General features: G+C 44.7%; 2 protein-coding genes and 1 long non-coding RNA gene across 6 annotated transcripts; 1 reads left to right on the top strand and 2 right to left on the bottom strand.

The window, feature by feature from the left end:
• Nucleotides 1–1,933: 1,933 nt before the first annotated feature.
• LOC148224585 (islet amyloid polypeptide-like) lies at nucleotides 1,934–8,689 on the bottom strand. 2 transcript variants are annotated; one of them, XM_088162765.1, is made up of 6 exons: nucleotides 8,287–8,688; nucleotides 7,526–7,624; nucleotides 5,131–5,340; nucleotides 4,626–4,722; nucleotides 4,353–4,487; nucleotides 1,934–2,374 (listed from the first exon to the last, which is right to left on the bottom strand). In XM_088162765.1, the coding sequence occupies exons 4-6, from the start codon at nucleotides 4,703–4,705 to the stop codon at nucleotides 2,203–2,205; spliced, it is 387 nt and encodes a 128-aa protein (XP_088018891.1). In that variant the 5' UTR covers nucleotides 4,706–4,722; nucleotides 5,131–5,340; nucleotides 7,526–7,624; nucleotides 8,287–8,688; the 3' UTR covers nucleotides 1,934–2,202. The 2 variants fall into 2 exon arrangements, 1 of the variants encoding a protein (XP_088018891.1); XR_015802806.1 differs by lacking the exon at nucleotides 1,934–2,374 and adding an exon at nucleotides 2,400–2,661 and having other exon boundaries at nucleotides 4,353–4,489; nucleotides 8,287–8,689.
• LOC148224586 (uncharacterized) lies at nucleotides 2,264–4,624 on the top strand. The gene is made up of 2 exons (XR_015802807.1): nucleotides 2,264–2,403; nucleotides 3,977–4,624. It is a non-coding gene; the product is annotated as an uncharacterized LOC148224586 (long non-coding RNA).
• A 2,409-nt stretch (nucleotides 8,690–11,098) lies between the features above and the next one.
• LOC148224584 (nucleolar pre-ribosomal-associated protein 1-like) lies at nucleotides 11,099–17,627 on the bottom strand. 3 transcript variants are annotated; one of them, XR_015802805.1, is made up of 5 exons: nucleotides 17,333–17,627; nucleotides 15,126–15,242; nucleotides 14,349–14,487; nucleotides 13,453–13,646; nucleotides 11,099–13,224 (listed from the first exon to the last, which is right to left on the bottom strand). XR_015802805.1 is itself a non-coding variant. In XM_088162763.1 (5 exons), exons 2-4 carry the CDS (start codon nucleotides 15,339–15,341, stop codon nucleotides 13,513–13,515), a joined length of 489 nt encoding a protein of 162 aa, XP_088018889.1. In that variant the 5' UTR covers nucleotides 15,342–15,442; nucleotides 17,333–17,627; the 3' UTR covers nucleotides 11,099–13,224; nucleotides 13,453–13,512. The 3 variants fall into 3 exon arrangements, 2 of the variants coding, with proteins under 2 accessions (XP_088018889.1, XP_088018890.1); XM_088162763.1 differs by having other exon boundaries at nucleotides 15,126–15,442; XM_088162764.1 differs by lacking the exon at nucleotides 17,333–17,627 and adding an exon at nucleotides 15,336–16,668.
• Nucleotides 17,628–25,154: the final 7,527 nt, after the last annotated feature.

The raw sequence follows: 25,154 nt of genomic DNA, 5'->3' as shown, positions 1-25,154 counted from the left end.
TCTCTTTGATTTTAGTTTGAACGGTTCATACCAAATGCAGATGAGATTCCTGTCAACTAACTCTAGTTATCTTAAATCTAAGTGCTCATTTTCAGCTAATTGTCTAGACACTCTCTATCATCAGCGAAGAAATAGAGGCACTTCAGGCGTGATTAATCCCATCCTAAAATAGGTGTCTAAGCTGGGATGAATTGGAAGTAGTCTTCCTCCACCAAATAGCAGGAGAGCGCTGACAACTGGTTAGACAAAGAGGAGCTAAAGACAGGTGAGATGGTCCCCCTCTTTTCTCTCTTGGTGGTTTCACTGACTTAGGAACCGAGTTAGATTTTTCAGTATTTGTGGAATAGTTTGATTGTGTGAAATAGATGCTGGTATCCAATCCACCAGATTCGAGAGTGTGTGAGGCAGAAAATAATGTACCCAGTTTCACTGGTCCTGTGCATGGACAGCCTGTGCTTTGTTAGTGTTTGTCAAATGGTAGCTGAAAAAACAAAATCTGGTGCATAAAGCGTGGCTCATATTCCGGGCTGGGATCAGCCTAGAGATCAGCAGCTACCCACAGGGAAGGCTCCACTTCGTTACTGCTCTGTACAAACAATCTCGCAGTGACACTTCAAAGCTGTCCTCTCTCTCATTTGTTTTCTGAAATATAAATATTCTAAATGAAAAACAAATTAAGCGCAGTGTGTGCAGCGTAACTCAAAAGTAACTGGAATGGAAGGCATTTCAAGCCGGCAGAAGTATTAGTTCAATGGCATATAAACGGTTTTCTCAATAAAATTCAGAATTAATATCCATTAGAACTTTAATGAAGGTTGAAACTTCCCTCAATAAAGAGAGTAATTAATAACACTTTTTACAGGAGGAATCCTGTACTTTTTATTCCCATGCATTTTTTTGTGTGTGAAATGAAGTGAATATGCCATTTAACATTAAATTAGCAAAAATGTTTCTATTTCGAGGTATACTTTGTAACGGAAACAAACCAACTGAAGGCAGTTATTGAACTTTCATTTGCCTCTCCAGAACTAAGGTTCTGCTGAATGTTTTTCATAATTGGACAATAATGTTTTTCGGACAACAGTGAACCCTTCACTGAGGAAGTGTGGACAAAACAGCCATTTCTGTGAAATGAAACAGCTCACCTCTATGAAAATTTGCTTAAAATTTAAAGGAACTTAAAGGTTTTTAAGCCTGCCCTGATTCTGGGCTGAGATAGGAGAAAATAATGCCGTCAGATTCTCATTAAGGTCTGCCCATCTCTGAAATATTTCCCCTGGATTTTGGTAGCAATTTAAGTATGCCAGTGGAAAAAATTACTGAGTTTCTATGATGTGTTTTGGTTCTTGAGCTACTCATTGTTTTTTCTCTTCCCTTTGTTACTGTAGTTAAGGAAAGGAATACCCAAGGACGAGAGTTTCTCCTAGATTGTATCAGAGCTATCTCTTATTCATATTTATTATACTTACATATATTATTATACTTATTATGCTTACATTTTACTGATATCATCTTAACATAAGAACTGCAAATCCTTAAAATCCCCTGCTCAGTAGGCACAGAAGTCTGTGCTGCAAGACCACGTTTCCTTGCTTGCTGTATGTTATAGTGGAAACAGGCCAATCAGTTAACTGCATAATTGTCTGATTATGGTGCACAATGCAGCATCTTTTCTCATCTAGTTGTTCCTTCAACTGTACCAGACAAGATGCTGTAGATGTTTAAAAAACAGAAGATTCTTCTGTTTTACTTTCATTAGGACATAACTTTTGCTAGCATTCTGATATTTATTGTTCTTTAATTAAGGCGGTTTCTTTCTCTTACCAGACTGTGACTATAAAGACATACACATCATGGGTTATCTTTTTCATCCTTATAATAATAATAATAATAATAATAATAATAATAATAATAATAATAATAATAATAATAACATTGTTGCCATTACTTTTCCATTTATTATCGTGACAGATTTTTACAAAGGATTTTAACAAGCAGATTTCTGGATTTCTTAATGGGGTTGAAAGAATAGCCTATGCATGTCATTGTACATGCATGGTGGAATGATGAACATAAATCACATACCCCCCCACACACACAGAGAAAACAAGGCACTGGTAAGACTCTACAAGTAATAAATGACCGAGAGGTTGTTGATACAATAAAAACTGAGCTTCTAGTGTCAGCAGCCATCTCCAGAGCCTAAAGCTGTGCGTGGCTCTGGGGCTCTCTGTCCCTCTTTCCGTAGGTGTTGGAGCCCACGTTGGTGGGCGGGTAAAGGGCCCCGGCGCTGCCGCTGGAGCGCACCAGGAAATCGGCCAAGCGCTGCGTCACACACGTGGCCGTGTTGCATCTCCTCTTCTCCAGCTGGTGACTGCCAAGGTGAAACAAAGACAGCCAGCAGTCAGTCAAACAATGAGCCATCGAGTGTGCCACTTCTCATAGTCATTTGAGCTCTGCTAATGTGGGAGTTCTTTTAATATGTGCACAAATACAGGAACATTAGAATCTTCCCACCACCTACTTTGTTCCTGAAAAAAATCCTTGTGCTGGGTGCTATTATCAGTTTTAATGATGGAGGTTATTCAAATGCAGAGACATGAACTGTCATATGTCGTTTTTATTGATATCCTGCACAGCAGTTTATGACATTTAGAAGACCTGTAATGATAGTATAGGTGAGACACAAAGTGAAAGCAATGATTAAATGTTTAACTTTCAGCTGAACTTCTAAATCTATTTAGAGCTCTTGCTGATATCATGAGGATTACTAACATAATGATGATCACTAACATTTATTCAGTTCTCATGTTTTCACAGAATTACATCCTGCTCTCACTGAAGTGAGTGGTAATATTCCAGTCCACAGCAAGTGGATTAAACCCAAAGACTCTTTCTCCCATCTGCACCACATATCATGAGAAGTAGCAGGCATTGCCAGCTTCTGCCAACTGCAGAATCACTTAGGATGGTCTTTTGCTCTGTCTCTCTTCCCACTTAGCTCTGACTAAACAGAGGTTTCATCTAAAAGAAAAACCTGCCACATCTCTTTTGAAACACCAGCAAATTGAAAGTTCTGTTGTGGTGAGAGAAAATCCTTTGCTGAATGATACTTTAAAGAGTGTCCGAGGAAGGATCCGTATCTAGAAATAACATTTTATGATCTGAACCGACAGATCATTTACAGAACTCCACGTAAAACCTATGTAGCACGAGGGGTTTTTTTAAATTGCAATGTAATGGTTAGCTTGGGTTTTCAGACTTGTTTCTTAGATTACTGTGTTCTTCCTTCAAACAGAAATACTTGCTCGCAGAGATTGCCTACTGAGTTGTTGCATATTTTCTTGGACTTCTTCATGCTGATATGGCATGAATTAGATATCACTTTGTGGCTAAAATTTACTGTGAAGAGCAGCTATATCCCAGTTTCAAACTCTGAGCAGTTACCAATGTGTTCCTTTGCTTACTGATTATTAAATCTATCATCTAAAATGTCATATAACCTTTTGAAGTTATTTGTATTGATCTAATAATACAAGAGGAAAGGCAGCTATGAAAGGAATGTCTGTCTTATACAGGTTCTTGATTAGTAGATAGGCAGCAGTTCTTAAGCAATTAATATTTTAAATGTGTAATTGCATTACAAGAAAATTGTTGCATAGGGCTTTATATAACCTCCCATTGACTTTCATGGATATTTCTTTTGGTTTTATTCAAGTCCTTACCACACAAGGTTCAAATAGCAACTGGTTCTCACAGAGGTCCTGAAATTGAATTTATAAATAACAATATATTTCAGACAAGTGAAATTCTCTCAGAATCAATTTCTTCTTTTCCTTCTTCTTATGATTAATATTTAATTATGTGATTTTAAAATTGCTTAATTACTGAAAGCATTTTTACCATAAAATAATTCCATTCCAGTAGAGCTGCAGTATTATTAAGAAGGGTATGTTTTCTTTTCTTTCCCCCCCAGGCTTGGAAATCTGATGAACTTTTTAAAAAGGAAGGCGCTTGCAAAATGCACCTTTCTTCACAAGGTAATGTAGAGTTTGCAGCCTCTTTAATTTAAGAAAGTTTATAATCGTAAAATGATCAAATGATTTGAAACAAAGTCCCTGGATTTCACTTTCGACCCTAAATGCTTTGATCTTTTTGTTACAGAAAAGCTGATCTTTATGCTTATAGGAAAGCTCTGTTTAGTAGAAGGATATTTTAATATCTTTTTTTTTTTTTTTTTCCTGAGGAAAAAAAGCAGAAGCAAAGTCTCTCAAATAGCAGGATATCACTGGAACAAAGTTTGCTTCATGATTCAATCTGATATGGCTGGAAGAAACAAGGAAAATCAATACCTTTTTGTCTTTGCTGCTGGTTGTTCTGGCATTTCCTCACTGAGTCCTGAGAGTGTATTGTGTGACATTACAGGCAACATCCATCCTTGTCTCTTGGAAGTACCATCAGATAGATCATCAGCCAGAGACAGTAATCTCTGAACAACAATAAAACAGTGAGCTTGAATAACTCTATTTTTATATTATTTAAGACATGAAAGCAAAAGCAACTCATGCAATAATCTGAACACCTTTTTCCCTAAAAAGAAATAAACATGATTATTTGTCACTCACCCCTCAATAGGTGTAGCTTCCAAACAGCTCAGAGTGACAGAAAGTGCAATGAAGAAAACTGACAACTTCAGGTTGTGCATCTTCCCTTCCAAACTTTCTGAAAAGAACAGTGATTCAAAACTGAAAGCTAACCCAAATACTCTTCAGCACATCCTATCACCGATGCCCATTCTGTCCTAAATCAAGAGCAATTAGTCTTTTTCACAAGCTAGAGTGAGAAAAATGATCCCTTCAAGTTTAGTGACACAATTCAGTTTCAGAAATATGGCTCTCAGCAGTAAATGCTCATTTTCCATCCAGTAGTTTCAATCCTATCCCTTATCTCTGATTTGCGTTTCCTGACATATCCCAGTCTCAAATTCTGGTCCCCAGTGCAGTTTACTTTAAAGCTGTCTTAGTCTTTTCCTGAAAAAATGCTCTTGATTAATAATAGGGGATATAGAGCTTTTCTAAAGGCGCATCTTTTGCACTGCAGGGAAAGTAAGAAAAAAGGCAAAGTATTTACCTTTTTGTGGTCACAGATCTAACTGGAGAAGCCAGCAAGCCCTCTTGGTTAGCAGGAAGTGTGCATGCAACAATTCCACGCTTGCATCTGGCTCTGGAGTATCCTTCTCCCTCTTCCTTTCTGGCAAGTCTCACGACTCTTATATATCCTCGACACCTTTCTCAGCTCTGACATCAGGCAGCACAGAGAGACTGTCGTTAATTCCAATCCCTACAGACAGAAAGTGCCCCAGAGAGGAGCAGAGGCAGGTGGGTCATTATTGCACTAGTACATCAGTAAATATTCTCCTGCTGTATGCAGAATGCCCTCGTGAAGGTACTGCAAGAGCATATTGCACATCAGAAATGTAGCCTCAATTTTACAGCTCTGATAAGCTGCTGTGGTTATATTCCCTGTGGGTGTTTTCGTGGGCTAAATAAGGTAACAAAAGTCACAAAGAAAGCCAGAGCAAATGAAACGCCAGGCCACTGGTAATTGAAATACAAGAAAACATGTCTCAGAAAAGATGGAAAAGTTAAAGTTGTGGAGGTTTGCTGTACAATATAGATAGAAAGCAAAGGTATCTGAAGGGATAAAAGCTGTATGATGAATAAGAAAAGAGTGAAAGTTATTTAAATTGACAGATAGAGTTCTCATTCAGGGTAACACGGTAGAAATCATGCACATTTTCCAGTCAAGTTTAAATGTCAATGAAAATTCTGTCGCTATGAATGTAAAATCTCATATTTTAAAAACCAGGTGGATTTGTCATGAGTGAAAATTGAGTCAATTAATGCTTTTCAGAAGGCAAAGACTAGGATTAAAAAGCCAGGAAATGTCAGAAAAGCCAGAAAACGTGCAAATTTATTTCTCTAGTATGCATAAAGTATGGTTGAGGGAAAAATGTACAGCTTTTAATAGACTAAATCCAGTGTTGACGAAATATCTAATTGCAGATTTCCAAGGATACAGATTAGAACCATTAACCTCTGATTTCAGTGGAAATTAGGCAAATCACTTCCCCCTCCCTCTCCCCCCTCCAGAAGTGTGAGAGCTGGAATCCTTCTGCAGTCGACTTAATTTTCTTTTCCTCCTCTCTTTTAGGACAGGAAGAATCACGACTCTCCTGGCATCTTTGCCAAGAGCTGTGGTGTTTGATCAGCCAAAGCCCAGAGGCTTCAGCACCAGAGGTCTGAGCCTGGAGGGCTCCTGGTGCTGCCCGTGCTGTGGGCTATGTCAGAGGATGCAGGGTTCCTCTTTGCCTCCCTGCTGGGATTAACTGCCATGGGAATGTGGGATCTGGGTGAAACTCCAGCTCTCCTGGTGTTCAGGGGAGCAAGGTCTGAGGGACTCCTCTCTGGGGATGTGCGGTGAAGGACTGAATAGTGTGGAAGGAGAGTATTTATAAACTGTATCACTGTTTCTCCCAAAATTGGGGTGGAGCACTGATGGGGGCAGTTGGGTTTGGTCTGGGCCTGTTATTCTTTGTGCAATTTTTAAATTCTCTTGTATGATTTACTGTCCGGTATCTTTCTAACAAAAGCTGACATAAATTTAGATTAAGGATTAGAACTTGGGTCCATTCATTGCAAACATTTGACAAGGCTGGAGGACTGGGGTGGTGACTGCTCTCAGGAAAGGTTACCTATTAATACTGTGTCAGATTTCCCGCAGTGACTGTCAGGCCTGCATGGCTGTGAGTTCGTGCTCTTCTCACTGGGGAAATAAGTTCAGCAAAATTAGAAATGTTAGAAAAATCCAGCCAAAAATTCCACCTCTGTACCCCCTAAGTTTTCCCAGTTTTTCCCAGCTAGGAGCTGCACAGAAGTCAGGCAGGGGAAGTGACAACAGGGAACAGCTGAAAAATTCAAAGGCACAAAGAGGAAAGGGGAAAGGTTGCAGAAAACAATTCTATGGTCTAAGAATAATTTCTGATTCCCTACTGAGAAGAACACGAACTCACAGCCATTCAGGCCTGACAGTCCCCTGCAGTGAGAGCTCAGCACACATCCACAGAGGCAAGTCCAGCATCTTAAATGAAAAAATAAAAATAAAAACCAGAAGAAAAAGGTGATTTCTTTTGCTTCAGAGTTATTTCAAGTTCTTAAAGCCCAAGCAACATTTGCTCTCGATTTTGGTTGGGTGAATCATGAGCAGTGGGCACGGGTCATGCCATTCATTGAGCAGAAAACCCGGGGTCATTTAGAGGGGACACAAGAACTGTTTGTGTAGCGACCTCGGGCTGCAGAGGGGCAGGAGAAAGGCCAAGGGAGCTCCCTGGGGCCACCAGGGCCTGTGGGGAACAGAATGGACGCTTGGATGACCAGTGGAGGTGAGGAGTGGATCTGAGTTCATCTACAGGGAAATAAGGAGGGGATACTCTGGAGTGAAAAGCTGAGGTGATGAGTTCACCCACCTGGGCACGAGTTGTGTTTGCACAAAGTGGGAACAGAGGTGAAGGTCAATCCAAAGTCGATCCTGCTTGACCTCTGAATTCCAGGATAAGTTTTACAAGCTGCCAAATGAGGGAGTAAAAATACACAAAAATGAAACCGAGAGCATTCATGAGGTTCCTGGGAGTCCATTACACTGTTGTCATAGAATTCTTAATGAGTTTTGAGCTTTTAATGACAACAATTCAGTACTTTCTTTGGATTAATCACTGTGTAGGATTTGGGGTTTATCTGGATTTTAAAGGCGTCGTGGTGGCCCTGACACTGCTCAGGAGCTGGTAGGAAAAGCAGGGTCAGAGCTCCTGGCAGGCACAGGGTGTTTTTGCCAGAGTGGACTGTGGAGGAATTGTTTGGGACTTGGATTGTCCCTCTGGGTGATGCCAGTTGCTGTGATTTGTGTAATTCCATACATTTAACTCCCAATACTTCCCAGCCCAGGGGCTTGAGCTGACAGGGCAGCACACAGATTGTTCTCTGTGCTGTGCCCCGATTTGGGGTTCGCTGTCAGCTTTGCTAGCTCCCGTGAATTATGCCCATAGCCCCGAATTCCCTGCTCAATTCCCACTGCCATAACCTCACAGCGCCTCATGGAGTGGGGATATACTGTGGCAGGAAGCTCAGCAGCATCGGCACGGGGACAGGTGTATATTCCAAAGAATTTGCTGTTTCAAACCCTCATCCCCCAGCCCCGCCGATGTCCCTGGGGGGCACTTGACAGAGTTACCTGGATTTCAGCTGATTTCACCCCCCCGAGCTCGGGCTCCAGGTGATCTTTTCAAGCAGGAGAAGGCAGGGGCCGGAGGCGCTCCTGGCCCGTGCCGAGGCAGTCCCTGGGGCCACGAGAGGACATGTCTCCCTGCAGAATTTCAGTTCTTTCCAGAGCCTCAGCAGTGACAGAGGAAAAAGAGGAAGATGAGGAGGAGGAAGAAGGGGGAGAGGGTTTGAGAGGAGGGGAAGCCCAAATCCGTGCTGTGTGCGGAGCTCCGACAGCACGCTGCAGCCCGCAGCTCAGTGTGAGCACGGGGCAGAGGAGGCGATTTCTGGGCATTCAATCACCCTGAGGCGGGCCCGGCACCGCCCCTGCAGCACCGTCCCCAGCACAGCTCGGTACCGCTCCGGGATCACCCGGCCCCGCCCCCGGTGCCGCCTGGGACCACTGGGGACCGCCCCTAAAGCACCGCCCCGGCCCCGCCCGGTCCCGTCCCCGGGACCTCCGTGCCCCGCCTCGCCAAGCCCCGGCTCCGCCCCGAGCCTGCCCGGGCTGCGCCGGGACCATCGCTGGCGGCCCCGCCCCTCTTCCCCGGGCCGAAGCGGGCTGAAGGAGATGTCCGCACGATTGGAAACGCCGCCGAAAATCGCACCCGTGGGATCGGTGTCGGCGTCGTGCGCAGGCATCCCACTAGAGCGAGCGGGCTCCTTGCTGTGCCCCCCCCTCCTTTTGCAGCCAGAGTTAGAAGGTCGGGGAGCGACACCCGAGCCGCCATCTTGGGAGAGGCAGGCGCGCAGTACCGCGCTCTGCCCACAGGGTGGCGCTTGGGAGACAGGCAAGGGATGGAATCAAGGAGTGTCCCAATCCTTGAGGAAATCCCCCTGAATGAACGCCCTAAAAAACCCCGACCAGAACTGAGAAACCTTTTCCCGCCATTTTTCATTGATTTTTTTTCCCCATTTCTCTCAGATTTTTTCCCCAATTTTTCAAGCATTTTTTCCCGCAATTTTCGTGGATTTTTTCCTGATTTTTCCCCATTTCTCACTGATTTTTTCCCCCATTTTCCCCCCATTTCTCACTGATTTTTACCCCCCATTTCTCACTGGTTTTTACCCCCCATTTCTCACTGATTTTTCCCCATTTCTCACTGATTTTTCCCCATTTCTCACTGATTTTCCCCCCATTTTTCATGGATTTTTTCCCCTATTTTTCGAGGATTTTTTCCCCATTTTTCCCCGTCTCTCACAGATTTTTCCCCCCATTTCTCATGGATGTTTCCCCCAATTTTCATGGATATTTCCCGATTTATATATATAAATCATCTATTTTTTAATATTTAATTTATATTCACAATCTATACATATTTCATATATTCAGTTTAATTGCTATTCTATTTATCATACATACAATATTATTTTATTATTCATTATATACATAGATTTATATTACTAATGTTATTTCTATTTTATCTATATCCATATATATTTGTAGGTTCATAGTTTTTAATATTATTTATTTAAAAGCTCTGCCTCTAACCAAATAGAAACAAAAAACTCGATTATTTTAAATTATATTTGAATATATTTTTCTATTTAGTTTTCATATTTATATCTGTAGATTTATATGTCTATATTGTGTATTCTATATTTATATACTATTTAATGTAGTTTTTACTAGTATATTAATATACTAGATGCTATTTACATTCTATTATAAATACTATTTAATATAACATATTAAAATCGATAAATTATTTATATTACATACTACATACATATATTTTATATTTATATTTATTTCTATAGATTTATACTTACATATATATATGCATATATACTTATAATAATTTTATGTCAGTATCTATTTTTGCATATTTGTATATTTTTGCCTATATTATTTATATTATTTATTAAAAACCCTCCTCTAACCAAATAAAAAACAATAAAAAATTCCTTTTAAAGTCTAAATATTTATATATTTCTATTTTCATAACAAAATATAATGTAATGTAATATATTTATATATTGGTTTCTTATATTTGCTTCTATATTTTTATTCTTTATCTTTTATATTTACAGTATCTATAAAAAAACCCTACCTCTATCCAAACACAAACCAATAAAACATTCCTTTTAGACTATATTTAGCTGTTTTTTAAGGTTCTGTTTTTCATGCATTCTACACCCACCCCTCCCTCTCAATGTTCTGGCACCCACCATGACCCCCCCCCCATGCCCGACTCACCTGCTCCTCCAGCGCAGCCCGGCTCCCTCTCCCAGGGACCTTGGGCTGCCCCAAACCACGTCGGAGCCCCCCTCAGCCTTTTTTCCTCACCCCAAAGAAGGCACAGAACGACTCCAACTGCCCTGGACAGCAGCAGGGCACTTGACTGCAACCCCTCCCATGTGTCCATCCCACAGAAAGTGACTCTGCTGACACCAGAAAAGGGAGGGCAACCCCCACAAGGGCTGAAGTTCCTCCCCAGCCCTGCAGACACAGGGGACAAGGGGCAGAAAGGAGGAGGGGCAGCAGAGAAGACAAGGGAAGAAAATCAACATCAAGGTGCACGATGAAATGGAACCCCCCCTAAAAAAAAAAAAAAAAAAGAAGAAGAAAAATGAAAACGAAAAATAACCAAAAAACGAAAAGAAACCCCTGGCATGCTGGATGGGCAGCACAAGAGGGAGGGATTAAAAATGAACAGGGACAGTGTCCTGGTTTGGGGCAAATTTGGGGGAAAACCTCCAGAAGGAGCCCCCAGACAGCAAACCCCACGACTCCTCCCCCCCACCCCACCGGGTTCGGGAAGAATTTCCTCGGAGAAGAGTGGGAGAAAAAAACCTCTTTATTTAACAAGCAAGACACTCCCCAGCACAGGGAAAAAAGACAACACCAGCTGACAAAAAACTCTTTCACCGTTCTGAAGGGATGACGAGTTCAGTCTCTCTGGCGAGTGGTCGCCCAGTTATCAGTCTCTGGCGCTTGGGAATGGCTGCTGCAGGTGACAGAGTGTAGACTCCCGGTGTTTCTTGGGGTTTCCCAGGTCCCCGTCCGGAACAGGTTCAGATGGTATCCAGGAGAGGGAGGGGACGGGGTGGAAGAGAAAACAGTCCAGGGAAAAAGTTGGACTGCCTAGCTGAACTAACTAATAAGAAAAAAGCAAGGGCAAAGCGAAGGAAAGAAAAAGAGGCAGAAGCGAGCAAGCAGGCAAGCAAGCAGGCAAGCAAGCAAGCAAGCAAACCGAGCTAAAACCTCTCCTAAACATAGACCATGGGGGAGGTGAGCCGGCTGATAACAAGACAAAACAAAGCTTCACTCTCAGACTCAGTCCTGGAAGCACAGGACATAATACCAAACATAATCAGGACACATGATTGGAGATAGAAACACCATAACATCACCCTAGGACAGACAGTGACCGGGACACAAGGATCCCACGGGAAACAACGGCACAGGGAGCACCACAGAGGCACAGAGAAGGACGGAGAAAAGACAGAGAGTGCCAAACACACAGCAAGGACTGAGGGGTACCATGACAAAGAGGGAACCCAGGAGCCAGAGAGGAAGCGAGCACAGCCCGTGCGGGGCGGGCAAAGACGGGCAAGGAGCAGCACAGGCACGGAGACAGAGAGGCACGGCCAGCAGGACAGAGGCTCACCAGGAGAGGGGCACAGGAAGGGAGGAGCACCGGGCAGCGCTCCTTTAGGACAAGAATATTCACACACACAAGCAATTCCCTCATTTGCACCTCATTCTTATTTCACACCCCACCCCCCCAATAAAAAATTCAGCTCATAGCACAGGCAGCTCTGGCTTTTCCCTGCACAGTATTTCTACCAGGGACCTGGGCACAGCACGCGGTCGCGAGTCACCTGAATCAATCCTGATTTAACATTTCAAAGCTTCTCCTTCTGGCACTGCACCTTCTCAGACCCGGGCTGCCATGTTCCACTCCCCTCATGGCCAAATTCAAGAACAACTGTTGCCATTCTGCAGAGAATTCCCAATATGACTCACATGTTATCAGTGGGCAGAAAACTCTTTGGGCTTCAGTTCCACCTCTCACCTGTTCCACGTGGAGGGAGGACAGGCATTTGTCACACATCACAGCAGCAGTGATGGATCAAGGCTTTTTTTTTTTTTTTTTTTTTTTTTGATTGAATAAAAGGGTAAGAAAAAACAAACCAGGTCTCATACAAATGTCTTGAAACACCATTAAAGCTTTTTAAACCCAAGGAGACCATCGTGATTCCTGACTTCAGTCTTCTATTCATACTGGTTTTGGCATCATGAAATCAATCAGAGTCTTTAAAGAAATACTAAACCATCATGACTAAACCCCGGGCTCCTGGTCATTTGCACTTACAGCCCCTTGTAGGAAGCTCTCCAGCCTTTTTTTCCCATCCTACGTTGGACAGAGGATGGCTGTGAACCGCACGCCTCCGCACAAACAGTCCTGCCGGTTCCTCAAAAAGTTTAAAATGCATGTGATAAAAATGATAGAAAGTAATACTGCCTCTCAGACTGTTCAAGAAATGGGAAGTTGGACTTTCAATGTCCCACTGAGAGATGCCGAATAAAAGCTTCCCCATGAGCTCGCACAGAGTAGTAACATTTCTTGGACGAAACTAAACTAAGATTTTTTTTTGACCAAACAAGATAGGTCTGTATGAGAACAGCTCAGGAGGCTTTCAGGGCTCGCAGTGATGCTGGCAGAGCACAGAACGTTAAAGATGAAGTCTTAACTCCCTGAATTAATGCCCTGTGGTAGCCAAATCTTTTTGCAAAGACACATAAGACTTGCTTCTCCTTGTTTCCGAGTTCCCAAGCCGTCCTGTAATTCGTCACCTGCACTAGTGCAGACCAATCTGCCGTGGGCAAGGAACAGATCCGGCTCCTGAGCTCCAAGCCACGTGTCCCCGATGGAAACCCAAGTCAGGAATACAAAAACACCTGTGGAAGAAAGACGAGAGAAAAATCAGAAGACACAGATATTCTTCTATTCCCCCACAGAAATACCGAGCCAAGCTGTTTACCTCTGGGACTCTGTTTTCAAACAGCTCCCCAGCTCTGTTCCTAGATGGAAAACGTGGAGTGGCTTTGCCCATGCAAAGCCAATGAGCCTCCTCACAAGAAGGAACAAACCAGTTTCCTGCTAAATCAGACACCTGGAAATCTCACCTGTCACATGCTGTCATGGACCAGCAAGAGGGATCAGCATCCAGGCCCACGTGGACTTGTTCATTCCTGGCTTCTAATGCAGCAGGGACAACAGCACTGAAGGGAAATGATCACGTCTTCATTTAAAGAGAACCCAACTTCTTCATCAAAGCCATCACTGTCCTCGATCAGGACATCCACCATATCCAGGACATCTAATAAGTGAAGAAAAACATCAAAGCAAGAATCCAGACTAACAGGAAAAACAACAGACGTAGAATGCAACACTCCAGGAATACAAGGCATCTTTTTAATTCTTTTTAATAAAAAAAAATTTAAAAAAAAGTATGAAAGCCACATTTGTCACACAATACAACGTTAAGTGCAACCCCTAAATTACAGCTGAACCTTCACTCTGCCTTTCAATGCTGCTGTCCAGCACGGAGCAGCTGTGGCTGCTCCTGGATCCCTGGACGTGTCCAAAGCCAGGCTGGACACTGGGGCTTGGAGCAGCCCGGGCTACTGAAAGGTGTCCCTGTTCATGGCAGGGCTGGAACTGGATGAGATTTAAGGAGCCTTGCCAGCCAAACCATTCTGGGATTCCATGACTCTGTCAACAGTCCCAGGCAGAAGGGCTAGATTTCCATTTGAGTTCAAAAACGCCGCTGCAAGAGCATGAAGAGAGATTTCAAATACCGTTCAAGTGGCACAGCCACGGCAGAAATTACTTTCAGAGGTAAAGCGGCAACTTGGCAATTCCACTTCGACTTCTGATACCAAGAACACGTGGAGAGCTGAATCCTGGAGGGCCCTTACTTAACAGGATTGCCAGAGTTATCCATCCCCAGTTTGCTGATTAGGGCTAGAAAGTGTATCCCCAAGTCATGGAGTTGGGATGTTGACAGGTTACCACATACCATCAACGTGAGAGACGGGGATGCTGATGTTATCAGAGTCCTGTTTAAACAGAGCCACCTGGAGCGTGCTGGCTGCCTGAACCAGGTCTGCTGCCTTGTCAGTGTAGGGACAGGGGTTGGCCACCAGCTTCAGCAGGATCTGTCAGCAAAGGTGGGGAGAAAGGTAAGTGCACCTGCTGGCTGGCAAGTGCAGGGGAACCACACGGTACTGAGAACGACCACGTGCTGAAAGCTGGGCAGCTTTTATGAGGACAACTTCCATAGCACTTCTGCAGGATTCTGTCTACAGTTCCTGCTCTACAGGCCACACTGATGGAAAAACAAAAACCCACCACAACTTGGCACCTAGATTGCGACCACACACCGAGTACCTGGGCAGACCACAGTGGAGGCAAAGCACTGGGCATTCAACATCCTGAAGAGTAAACAGCAAGTGTCACCTTTCCTTGTCAAGGACCACCATCTACTGAGCTCTGATAATGTCGGCACCTAAAGAGGAGATCAAAGCTACCCACACCTACACCACTCTACCCTTACACCGACAATGCTGTAATAACAGCTGATCTTTTTGGATTTCATTTTCCTACAAATCATTTGGCTGCCCTCCCACTGAACACAAGAAGGATGCCACCTCCGTATAAAGAATCCCAAACAAGGCTTTTCTCAGAATTCATTCGCTGGCCTTTGACAGGTTTCTCAACAATAGCAACAAGACCTCCAGTTTCCACTAACACTATTCTTTGCATTTTTTTATCCAGCTGATTTGAACACCGTTACCTTTTCCAAAAACTGAATCACTGCTTCCTTCTGGTCTTCTTTTGTATTATCCAAGTGCTCCAGCCAAATTGAAAGCTCCTTCCACGTGTCCTCAAACGCTCCACTGTCACGTAAAACCTGTCCAGGAAACAAAGGAGGAGGTGTGTAAATAAACCTCAAAACACCTAAAATACAAAACCCCGAGGGATGCAGATCTTTTTCTATAGTTACCTTCATGCTTCCTTCTTTTAGGAACGAAAAGAAGAGCAGGTTGATGAGGAGGCGTATCTGCCGCTCTCCTCACCCTCAGTTCAAGAGGCTCACTAGGGGGACTTCAGCTGCATAGTGGACAATAAAAATCCTACTTCTGTAATTTCTGGAAAGCAGGTTATACTGCTTTCAGAGGGCCGTACAGCTTTCTATCATCACAGGCAGTTAAAAAAAAAAAAAAAAAAAAGCACCTTCAAAATAGCCTGTAGGGGAGTTTTAGAAAACTACCGATGAAACAGAGGAAAATCATTGCTAAATTAAACCTGAATCAGGCTACTTGTACTTAAAGCAATCAGGCAGACGGATGAACAGTCACATAAATGAGCAGTGGGCTGTGACCACAGCAAGGTCCAGAGAGAAGTGCAAGTTGCTGGGGGTGGTGAGGAAGACCAACAAGTCCCACACCCTAGAGACAGGCTTTGACGTGCCTAGAAACTTCCCCCCGCTTTCCTGCTCTCCAAATTCAGGCCCTGACTGCGAGCACCCAAACTCGGTGACCCCGAGCTCCAGCTCTACAAGCAAGAAAGGAGGAGGGAGAAGAGGAAGGAATCCGAGTGACACCAGGGTTCAGCTCCCTCCCCCTAAGGCCCAGCAAGAGAGGAAACCTTGCCCAGCTTCCCGACCCTGGCACCTACGTTGGACGACTGCAATTACACAGGATGAATCTGTGCCTTTGCTCCTCTCCACACATCAAATACAAGGAAGCCATCACAACTCATTTGTTCTACAGTTACTCCGTGTACAACACCAGCAGCTCTAAAAATAACTGCTGCTCACATCAATCTGACAGGGGAATTCATTTAAAGCAAGAAAACATGAAGGAAAAAGGATTCATTATAATATAAGCGACTATTTTTGGCAGGGTCTGGAAACAGAAATGCACCTGCAGCTCTCACAAAACCGGGCAGGAACAGAATGTGAAATCCAAAAACGAGCCTTCAGTTACATGGCACTGTGCAGAAAAGTAAGTCCTTACCATCTATTCTTAGCAGCCTTTCTGCTGACGGAACTGCCCCAACTTCCCTGTTCCTGCTTTCCCTTCAGAGAAAATGCAAAGGACTGAAGTGGAAAGTGGACACAGGAACAAGTCAAGCAGTCCATGTTCCCACCTGGCAAAAGAATCCAAAACCATCAGAAAAACGGCACATTTTGAGCAGCTTTCGGTTGAGACATTCATTGCTGGGAGACCAAGTGAACCTGCCTTTAATCCCTTGCAAGGATCAAGGGCAACTAAACCCGAATTCAGTCACTGTAACTGGATTTTTTCTTGGCAGGACAGTCTGCTTGCATTTATTCCTTATTCCTAGGGGTAAATCTCTACCCCTATTTAGGTAACTAAAGGATGTCCTCTTTGAATAAGGTGCTAAAAACAGCAGCCTCTGGTGTCTGGTGGACTTCGAGCTGACCAGCTTTTTCTCAAAAGTCAAATAACTAATTTAAATATGCAGAGGGGGATGCTAATTTTCAAGACAAAAAGTCCTCCTTGCATCAAAGCTGGGATCAGACAATAACAGAGAGGACTACTCTGCAGGGCCAGAGGAAACCGGAGAAGACTTATGAAAGGCTAGAGTGCTGAAGTACAGATTAAAGAAACGCTGATAAAAAGTAAAAATCCAAAGCAATATCTTCTTGATCAATGTCAAGACCTTTGCAGGCACCAACTGCACTGATTTATTACAGTATCAGAATTCATTCAGCCTCGGGGGGGTGCGTAAACACGACAGACATTTTCTTTGCTCTTTCATCAACTGCTGCAGTGAAGTCCGTTCACAGCATTGATTTCTGTCAAATATTTCGTTACTAGCCGGTTATCTGACAGCAAATTTCAACAAGAGTCACAGGAAAGGAGACTGGTGACCACACAATCCTGCAGCAAAGGCAACTGCTTCAAGAAAAAATCGTACAATCCTGAAATTTCAGGCCAGTGAATATCCTGATATTTCAATTCCAAAGCTTACCTTAATGGTCTCGGGCTCCGGGGCTTGGAGGGGGGGTCGGTTCGGAAGGGCCGCCTCCGGAGGAGGGGATCCCGGGGGGAGTCAGGGGCCCGGGGAGGGGGGCGAGGCGGAGGGAGAGGAAAAAGAGGAAGATGAGGAGGAGGAAGAAGGGGGAGAGGGTTTGAGAGGAGGGGAAGCCCAAATCCGTGCTGTGTGCGGAGCTCCGACAGCACGCTGCAGCCCGCAGCTCAGTGTGAGCACGGGGCAGAGGAGGCGATTTCTGGGCATTCAATCACCCTGAGGCGGGCCCGGCACCGCCCCTGCAGCGCCGTCCCCAGCACAGCTCGGTACCGCTCCGGGATCACCCGGCCCCGCCCCCGGTGCCGCCTGGGACCACTGGGGACCGCCCCTAAAGCACCGCCCCGGCCCCGCCCGGTCCCGTCCCCGGGACCTCCGTGCCCCGCCTCGCCAAGCCCCGGCTCCGCCCCGAGCCTGCCCGGGCTGCGCCGGGACCATCGCTGGCGGCCCCGCCCCTCTTCCCCGGGCCGAAGCGGGCTGAAGGAGATGTCCGCACGATTGGAAACGCCGCCGAAAATCGCACCCGTGGGATCGGTGTCGGCGTCGTGCGCAGGCATCCCACTAGAGCGAGCGGGCTCCTTGCTGTGCCACCCTCCTTTTGCAGCCAGAGTTAGAAGGTCGGGGAGCGACACCCGAGCCGCCATCTTGGGAGAGGCAGGCGCGCAGTACCGCGCTCTGCCCACAGGGTGGCGCTTGGGAGACAGGCAAGGGATGGAATCAAGGAGTGTCCCAATCCTTGAGGAAATCCCCCTGAATGAACGCCCCAAAAAACCCCGACCAGAACTGAGAAACCTCCTGCCTCTGTATGAGTGCAAAGGGTGTGCAAGGAGTGTGCAAATAGTGTGCATTAGCAATCGATCGGCAGGCATTGGCAATCGACCGCCGATCTAATCGATCGGCAGGCATTGGCAATCGATCGCCGATCTAATCGATCGGCAGGCGCGATCGATCGATCGCCGATCTAATCGATCGGCAGGCATGAGCAATCGATCGCCGATCTAATCGATCGGCAGGCATTAGCAATCGATCGCCGATCTAATCGATCGGCAGGCATTAGCAATCGATCGCCGATCTAATCGATCGGCAGGCACGATCAATCGATCGCCGATCGAATCGATCGGCAGGCATTAGCAATCGATCGCCGATCTAATCGATCGGCAGGCATTGGCAATCGATCGCCGATCTAATCGATCGGCAGGCATTAGCAATCGATCGCCGATCTAATCGATCGGCAGGCATGAGCAATCGACCGCCGATCTAATCGATCGGCAGGCATTAGCAATCGATCGCCGATCTAATCGATCGGCAGGCATTAGCAATCGACCGCCGATCTAATCGATCGGCAGGCACGATCAATCGATCGCCGATCTAATCGATCGGCAGGCATTAGCAATCGATCGCCGATCGAATCGATCGGCAGGCGCGATCAATCGATCGCCGATCTAATCGATCGGCAGGCATTAGCAATCGATCGCCGATCTAATCGATCGGCAGGCATGAGCAATCGATCGCCGATATAATCGATCGGCAGGCGCGATCAATCGATCGCCGATCTAATCGATCGGCAGGCATTAGCAATCGATCGCCGATCGAATCGATCGGCAGGCGCGATCAATCGATCGCCGATCTAATCGATCGGCAGGCATTAGCAATCGATCGCCGATCTAATCCATAGGCACGCATTAGCTATCGATCGCCGATCTGATTTTTCCCACCATTTTTCATGGATTTTTCCCCCCATTTCTTACTGATTTTTCCCCATTTTTTTCATGCATTTTTTCCCACAATTTTCGTGGATTTTTTCCCATATTTTCCCCATTTCTCACTGATTTTTTTCCCCCATTTCTCAATGATTTGTTTCCCCAATTTATCAAAGATTTTTTTCCCCATTTCACCATGATGTTTCCCCCATTTCTCACTGATTTTTCCCCCATTTCTCACTGATTTTTTCCCCCCATTTTTCCATGGATATTTCCCGATTTTCCCCCCCCCATTGCTCACTGATTTTTGCCCCCATTTCTCTCTGAATTTTCCCCCCATTTTCCATGCATTTTTCCCCCCATTAATCACTGATTTTTTTCCCCATTTATCACTGATATTTGCCCCCATTTCTCTCTGAATTTTTCCTTCCATTTTTCATGCATTTTTCCGCCCATTAATCACTGATTTTCTCCCCATATATCACTGATTTTTTTCCCCATTTCTCAATTATTTTTTCCCCCACTTTTCCCCGTTTCTCACTGATTTATTCCCCCATTTTTCATGGATTTTTTTTTCCCCATTTCTCACTGATTTTTTTCCCCATTTTTCAAAGATTCCCCCCCGTTTTTCACTGATTTTTCTCCATTTCTCACTGATTTTCCCACCATTTTTCATGTGGTTTTTTTCCATTTCTCACTGATGTTTTACCCCATTCTTATTACCATTCTCATAGCTCTATTTTATATTTATACATATTCTTATATTTGCATTATTTCTGTTATACACTAGATTTTTCATAGATATTTGCTACTTATATTTCATTATATTTTACATGTATACCAATCTATTTCTATTCTTTATATTTTATTTTTATATTAGCTATAAAAACCGTGCCTCTACCCAAATAAAAAGCATTTAAACATTCCTTTTAGACTATATTTAGGTATTTTTTATGGTTCTGTTTTTCATGCATTCTACACCCACCCCTCCCTCTCAATGTTCTGGCACCCAGCATGACCCCCCCCCCCCCCATGCCCGACTCACCTGCTCCTCCAGCGCAGCCCGGCTCCCTTTCCCAGGGACCTTGGGGTGCCCCAAACCACGTCGGAGCCCCCAGTCTCCACACCCTCCCCCTCCGTAGGGAACGGGAATGGGATGGGGAGCACACAGGACAAGAAAGGAACACAAAAGACACACTGGACAGAGAGAAGAAAAGGGCTGGAAGCTGGATATGAGGATGAAAGTGGAGCAGCAACAAACCTCAGGACTCTTGACTAGAGAGTGTGGCTGCTGAACGTCTCAAAAAAAACCCCCAGCTCCAACACAACATGCTGTGCTCACGGCTCGGCCTGGGACTCATCAGTGAACATCTCTCTCTTGCCAGGGCCATAAAGCCCCCGAGAAAACACGAGGTGAGGTTGATGTGCTCCGGCTTTGCTCCTGCTCAGCCCTAACCCCAGCCCCTGCTGCCAGTGAGCACCCTGATCTCTGAACCTCTTCTCAGCTTGTTTGTACGCTTCCAAATTCCTTCCTCTTTCTTCAAGCTTCATCTGTTTCCTGGCATTGGGAGAATGACAAGTGTTTAGCACAGCGCAATGAATACAACAGTCTCATTTTCAGAAGACACAACTGAACGAGAACCGACAGCAGCACTGCTTCGAGACAATCTGGGCACACGTTTCCCTTCCAGCAATCTGAGTGTTCTTTTGTGTCACGCCTGAAATTCTGAAAATGGTTTTTTGAGAAAAATTATCCATAACTAGAAAACAATCAAACCAAATAAATAGAACCCCTAGGATATAATAACAGCCCATATACTACAACACTCCAATTCTAATATTAATAAGAAAACAGAAATTAGCTACACAGCATTACCTCAAACAAACACTACATACTGGCAAGAATCAAAGCCACCACAAAATAATTCAAAAACTACCCTATGCCTTATGCTACAGGCTAGAACGCCATCGGCAAACCTTATCAAGGTATCCTTTAAAAACAACGCCCCACCAAAAACAAAAACAACACAAAACGCCATTCAAGAACTCCCTTATCAACACCTGAATGAAAAAACATGGCATTAGATAAATAGACCATAGCCCTTAGCATACACCATCTACAAACAAAATAAAGCTATACCATACATCCTCGAAAACCACCTTCAAAGCACGACATTAGAAAAAAAAACTTTCCAGAATTAAAAGCTGTATCTAACAAAAGCCGTCCGATAAAATTAACAACCAAGCCCCCACCATCAGAGCTGCCCCTACTAAACTCCCCATCGTACATATGAAAAATCAGTTTTAAAAACCTACTTCAATTCATTCTGCCTCAAATACAAAACCATCCAGAAAGTTACCTTCACTCAAAAACAAAAGCGCACGTAGTAAATAACATTAAAAAATAAATCAGCACACTACACACCACAAGCATAAAATATTGAATTAAAACCAAAAATACCCCTAGTCATTAAAGAGCCCAGCCGCAAGCTATATTTAACTATAACTTCGTGCAAACGTACACATATCATTAAAATAGATTTCTTTCAGAATACAACTGATGATCTAAAATAGTAAAATGTCCGAGAACGATATTATAATAGGATATCCTCGATCATCCTCCCGCAAATTCTCTCCACTGTATTGTCCAACACACACCAGAAAAAAAATCCAGTTTTTACTTTTTTCAGCTAACTTCTCATTTATTAGCTGAGAGGAATGTTGAATTTGTCTTTACAAATGAGCTGTGGATCAGCCTGTAGATAAGGCTAGCACTGAGAGATAAAAGAAACAATGGGATGGATTCCACTGATTGATGAATGGAAAGAGATAGTTGCCTTTACAAACAAACTGCGGGGCTGCTGATAAATGAAATTGGATATCGAAAGATGAAAGAAGCAACGGGGGGAAACTATGAATTCTATATAAGAATTAAAAATTAAAAGGGAGGGTTCTACATTAGAGGGGAATTTCAGGTATCAGGCGTTCCGGGAAGTCTGTGCCTCTCAAGTACCTCAGCCAATGGGAAAAGAGAGAGGGAAATGCGGCCGGGAAAATAGGATAAAAAGGAGGCTGCGTCCTCCAAAAATTTGAGAGATGCCAGGGGAATGTCCCATGGCCTCTCCCTTTATTCGAATAAAGCAAAAAGGACTCCTCTGTTTCCTTTTTGGACATAAACCGCTGGTGTTTGTGGATTAATTTTCCTGACATTTAGCAACATATTGTTAAAAAAAAAAAAAAAAAAAAAAAAAAAAAAAAAAAAAGTGATCCAGAAGAGGGCAACATTGACAGCCATTCCAAGACAGGATGAACAAATGCTTTCACATTGACAGAGGATGCTGCGATGTTCTGAGAACAGAAGATAGAATAAAATAAAGGAAGGTGATGTTACAAGACAGAAAAGGGTAAAATAAAAGGAGTACCTGAGACTGGGGGGCGGGGGGGAAGAAAATGGGGAAATATTAATTGCTACACACTAGGTACAAATGCTTTTGACAAGTAATTGATGAGAAGCAAGCTAAAAGCGTCTTACTGCTGCTAGTGATATCATGCTCCAAGCTCTGCTAATAATTCCTATTTCTAGCAATAGTTCAATTGAACTCACTACATTCCAACTATTTTTCTGCTTGTTTAGATGGCAGATCCGTTTGGAACACACCTTAGTATAGCAAATTCTATGCCCAGGTAGGGACCTCTCAGTTCTTCCATAAAACATTTTCTTCTGCATTATGGCAAGCCTTTGTTTTAGCTTGACAGCTTTCTTGAAACTTCAATTTACGCATGTATCCAAAGACATTTGCAATTCCAGAAATTGGTAGGCACATCATATGGAAAGTAAATAACATTCTCGAGAGGGAGTTGCTTTGTTACTGAGGGGATGAAAAGCAAGGCTAGAGCTAGTAGAACTACCCAAGAAATTGGACTTAACGCAGCTTTTACAAGGCTCAAAGTAGCCATACCGAGATGTTTGAGCTAAAAGCCCCAGTTACCAGACTTACAGGCCTAATAGTTATCACCACACCACATTCCCTGGTTGCAGTATTTTTAACAGCAGTGCAGAACGCTACTGAAAATTATTTTTAGGTTGAATTGTTCTCTCCCCTCACTGCCTGTGTAGCTGTTAGAGGCTTCCAGGAGGCTGGGGAAGCAGACTGCTGGTTTCACTTCCAGACAGGTCACTTCCATGGTCTGCTGGAGGGCACTTTGAAGCCCGTGGCCTTTTCTTGCTCTATTGTATCTGACAACTTTCCTCCCCCACGTCTGTTTTTTAGCGGGCAGCATTTTTGGAGGGCCAGTCAAAGACCTCAGGCTCCGAGAGAATTCGTCTGCTTTGCTCTGTTTACGTGTGCAACAGATGGGAGCAGCAACTAAGTCAAGTAGTAACTTCTGAGCTGCCCAGTTATCAGTAAACCAAAATATTCTTTTGTGACTCTCGCCAGACGAACATATCATCCTATCCGAGTCACACACTGCCCCTCTGGCATTTTCCAGTCAGACAAAGAATTCCTGGCCCCTTGCATGAACCTCAGCTCTCCACCTTGTTCCAGAAAGAGTTCTAGATCCAAGGCCCAGTGAGCCAGCTACCCTTTGCTGCCCTGAGCAGTATGGAAACAGCCAAGCCCCAGCCCTGCAGCCCTGCCTAACTCGCCTTTGCCTCCCAAACCTGAACCTTTTCCTTGGCTGTGGCATCCTCACTCATGCAATCCTGAAGACAAAAATCTGATTTGGCAGGTGAGGCCGTTTCTAACGCAAAAGCTTCACCAAGGTTTCTCTTCCAACTTCAGCCTTAAACAGTCCTGTCCTCCTCAGACAGCCCCCACCTCCAGCCTTTAGCTGTAAATACTTACTGGTTTATAGCTAATGCTTGCCACCCCTCAAAATTAAGTCTTTTGATATGCATTTACATCCCTCCCTAACCATGTCCTCATCACCCTTCCCAAACTCAGCCTCATCTCCAGGCCTAGAACCTCTCCCTAGGTGAGGGACTGTCCTCGGGTAGGAGTGCTGACAGACCTGTGCACGAGCCCAGCTGCATAGCCCGTGCTAATCCCAGCCCAGCTCTAGCCTTTAAACCCACTGGGGCTTTGGTACTGGAGGCCCAGTTACAGTAACCCCTGTGGCCGTTCCGCTTCCAGGCCATCTGTGAGTTGTGATCCCCCACCCTACACCACTTTGGTGAGAAATGCATTCCTTTCTTACAATAAAGTTTTCATTTTATGTCTAAATTCAAGCATTCCGAGAAAACGTGTAGCAATTATATCAAGACAGACATGACAGGCACCAACATTAGTCTTTCATTACACACTTTTCATGCCTTCTCTCCACAGATTTCTTTGAGGCAACTCTGACTCCTTTTCTCACAGGCAGCTCCACACAGCACCGACTCCTCCTCTCCTCTGTACGACTGGCTAAACCCCAGCCTGTCCCTTCCCCAGCCACCTGAGCCTGTCTGTCCCACACACAGCATCCTCTCACCTTGTCCATCCCTTGCACGGCCACGTGTCCCTTCCTCCTCGCAGCACAGCCAGCAGGCTCCAGCCCACACTGCAGCAGGCTCTGCACCTCCAGCTGGAGCTGTGCTTAGTGAAACTGGCAGCCAGCTGACCCACGCTTTTATAACAACCAGCCTCACTGGGCAGGCAAGGCTGTTTCCACTCCTTGCTAATCAGTACAGCTGTAACTCGTTGGCAACTAGTGCCTTCTGCACTATCCTTACAAACTATTCTCCTACAGAAATGGACCGGAATTCCGGGGGGATTTTCTCGGGAATTCCGGGGGGATTTTGTCGGGGATTCCGGGGGGATTTTCTGGGGGATTCCGGGGGGATTTTATCGGGGATTCCTGGGGGATATTCCCGGGGATTCCGGGGGGATTTTCTCGGGGATTCTGGGCATATTTTCTCGCGGATTCCGGGGGGATTTTCTCAGGGATTCCGGGGAGATTTTATCGGGGATTCCGGGGGGATTTTTCCCGGGAAATCCGGGGGGATTTTCCCCGCGATTCCAGGGGGATTTTCCAGGGGATTCCGGGCATATTTTCTCGGGGATTCCTGGGGGATTTTCCAA

Source organism: Sturnus vulgaris, chromosome 3, assembly GCF_052056855.1.
Source record: "Sturnus vulgaris isolate bStuVul1 chromosome 3, bStuVul1.hap1, whole genome shotgun sequence".
In the NCBI taxonomy this organism is placed as follows: domain Eukaryota; kingdom Metazoa; phylum Chordata; class Aves; order Passeriformes; family Sturnidae; genus Sturnus; species Sturnus vulgaris.
This window is presented reverse-complemented; position numbering and strand designations above follow the sequence as displayed.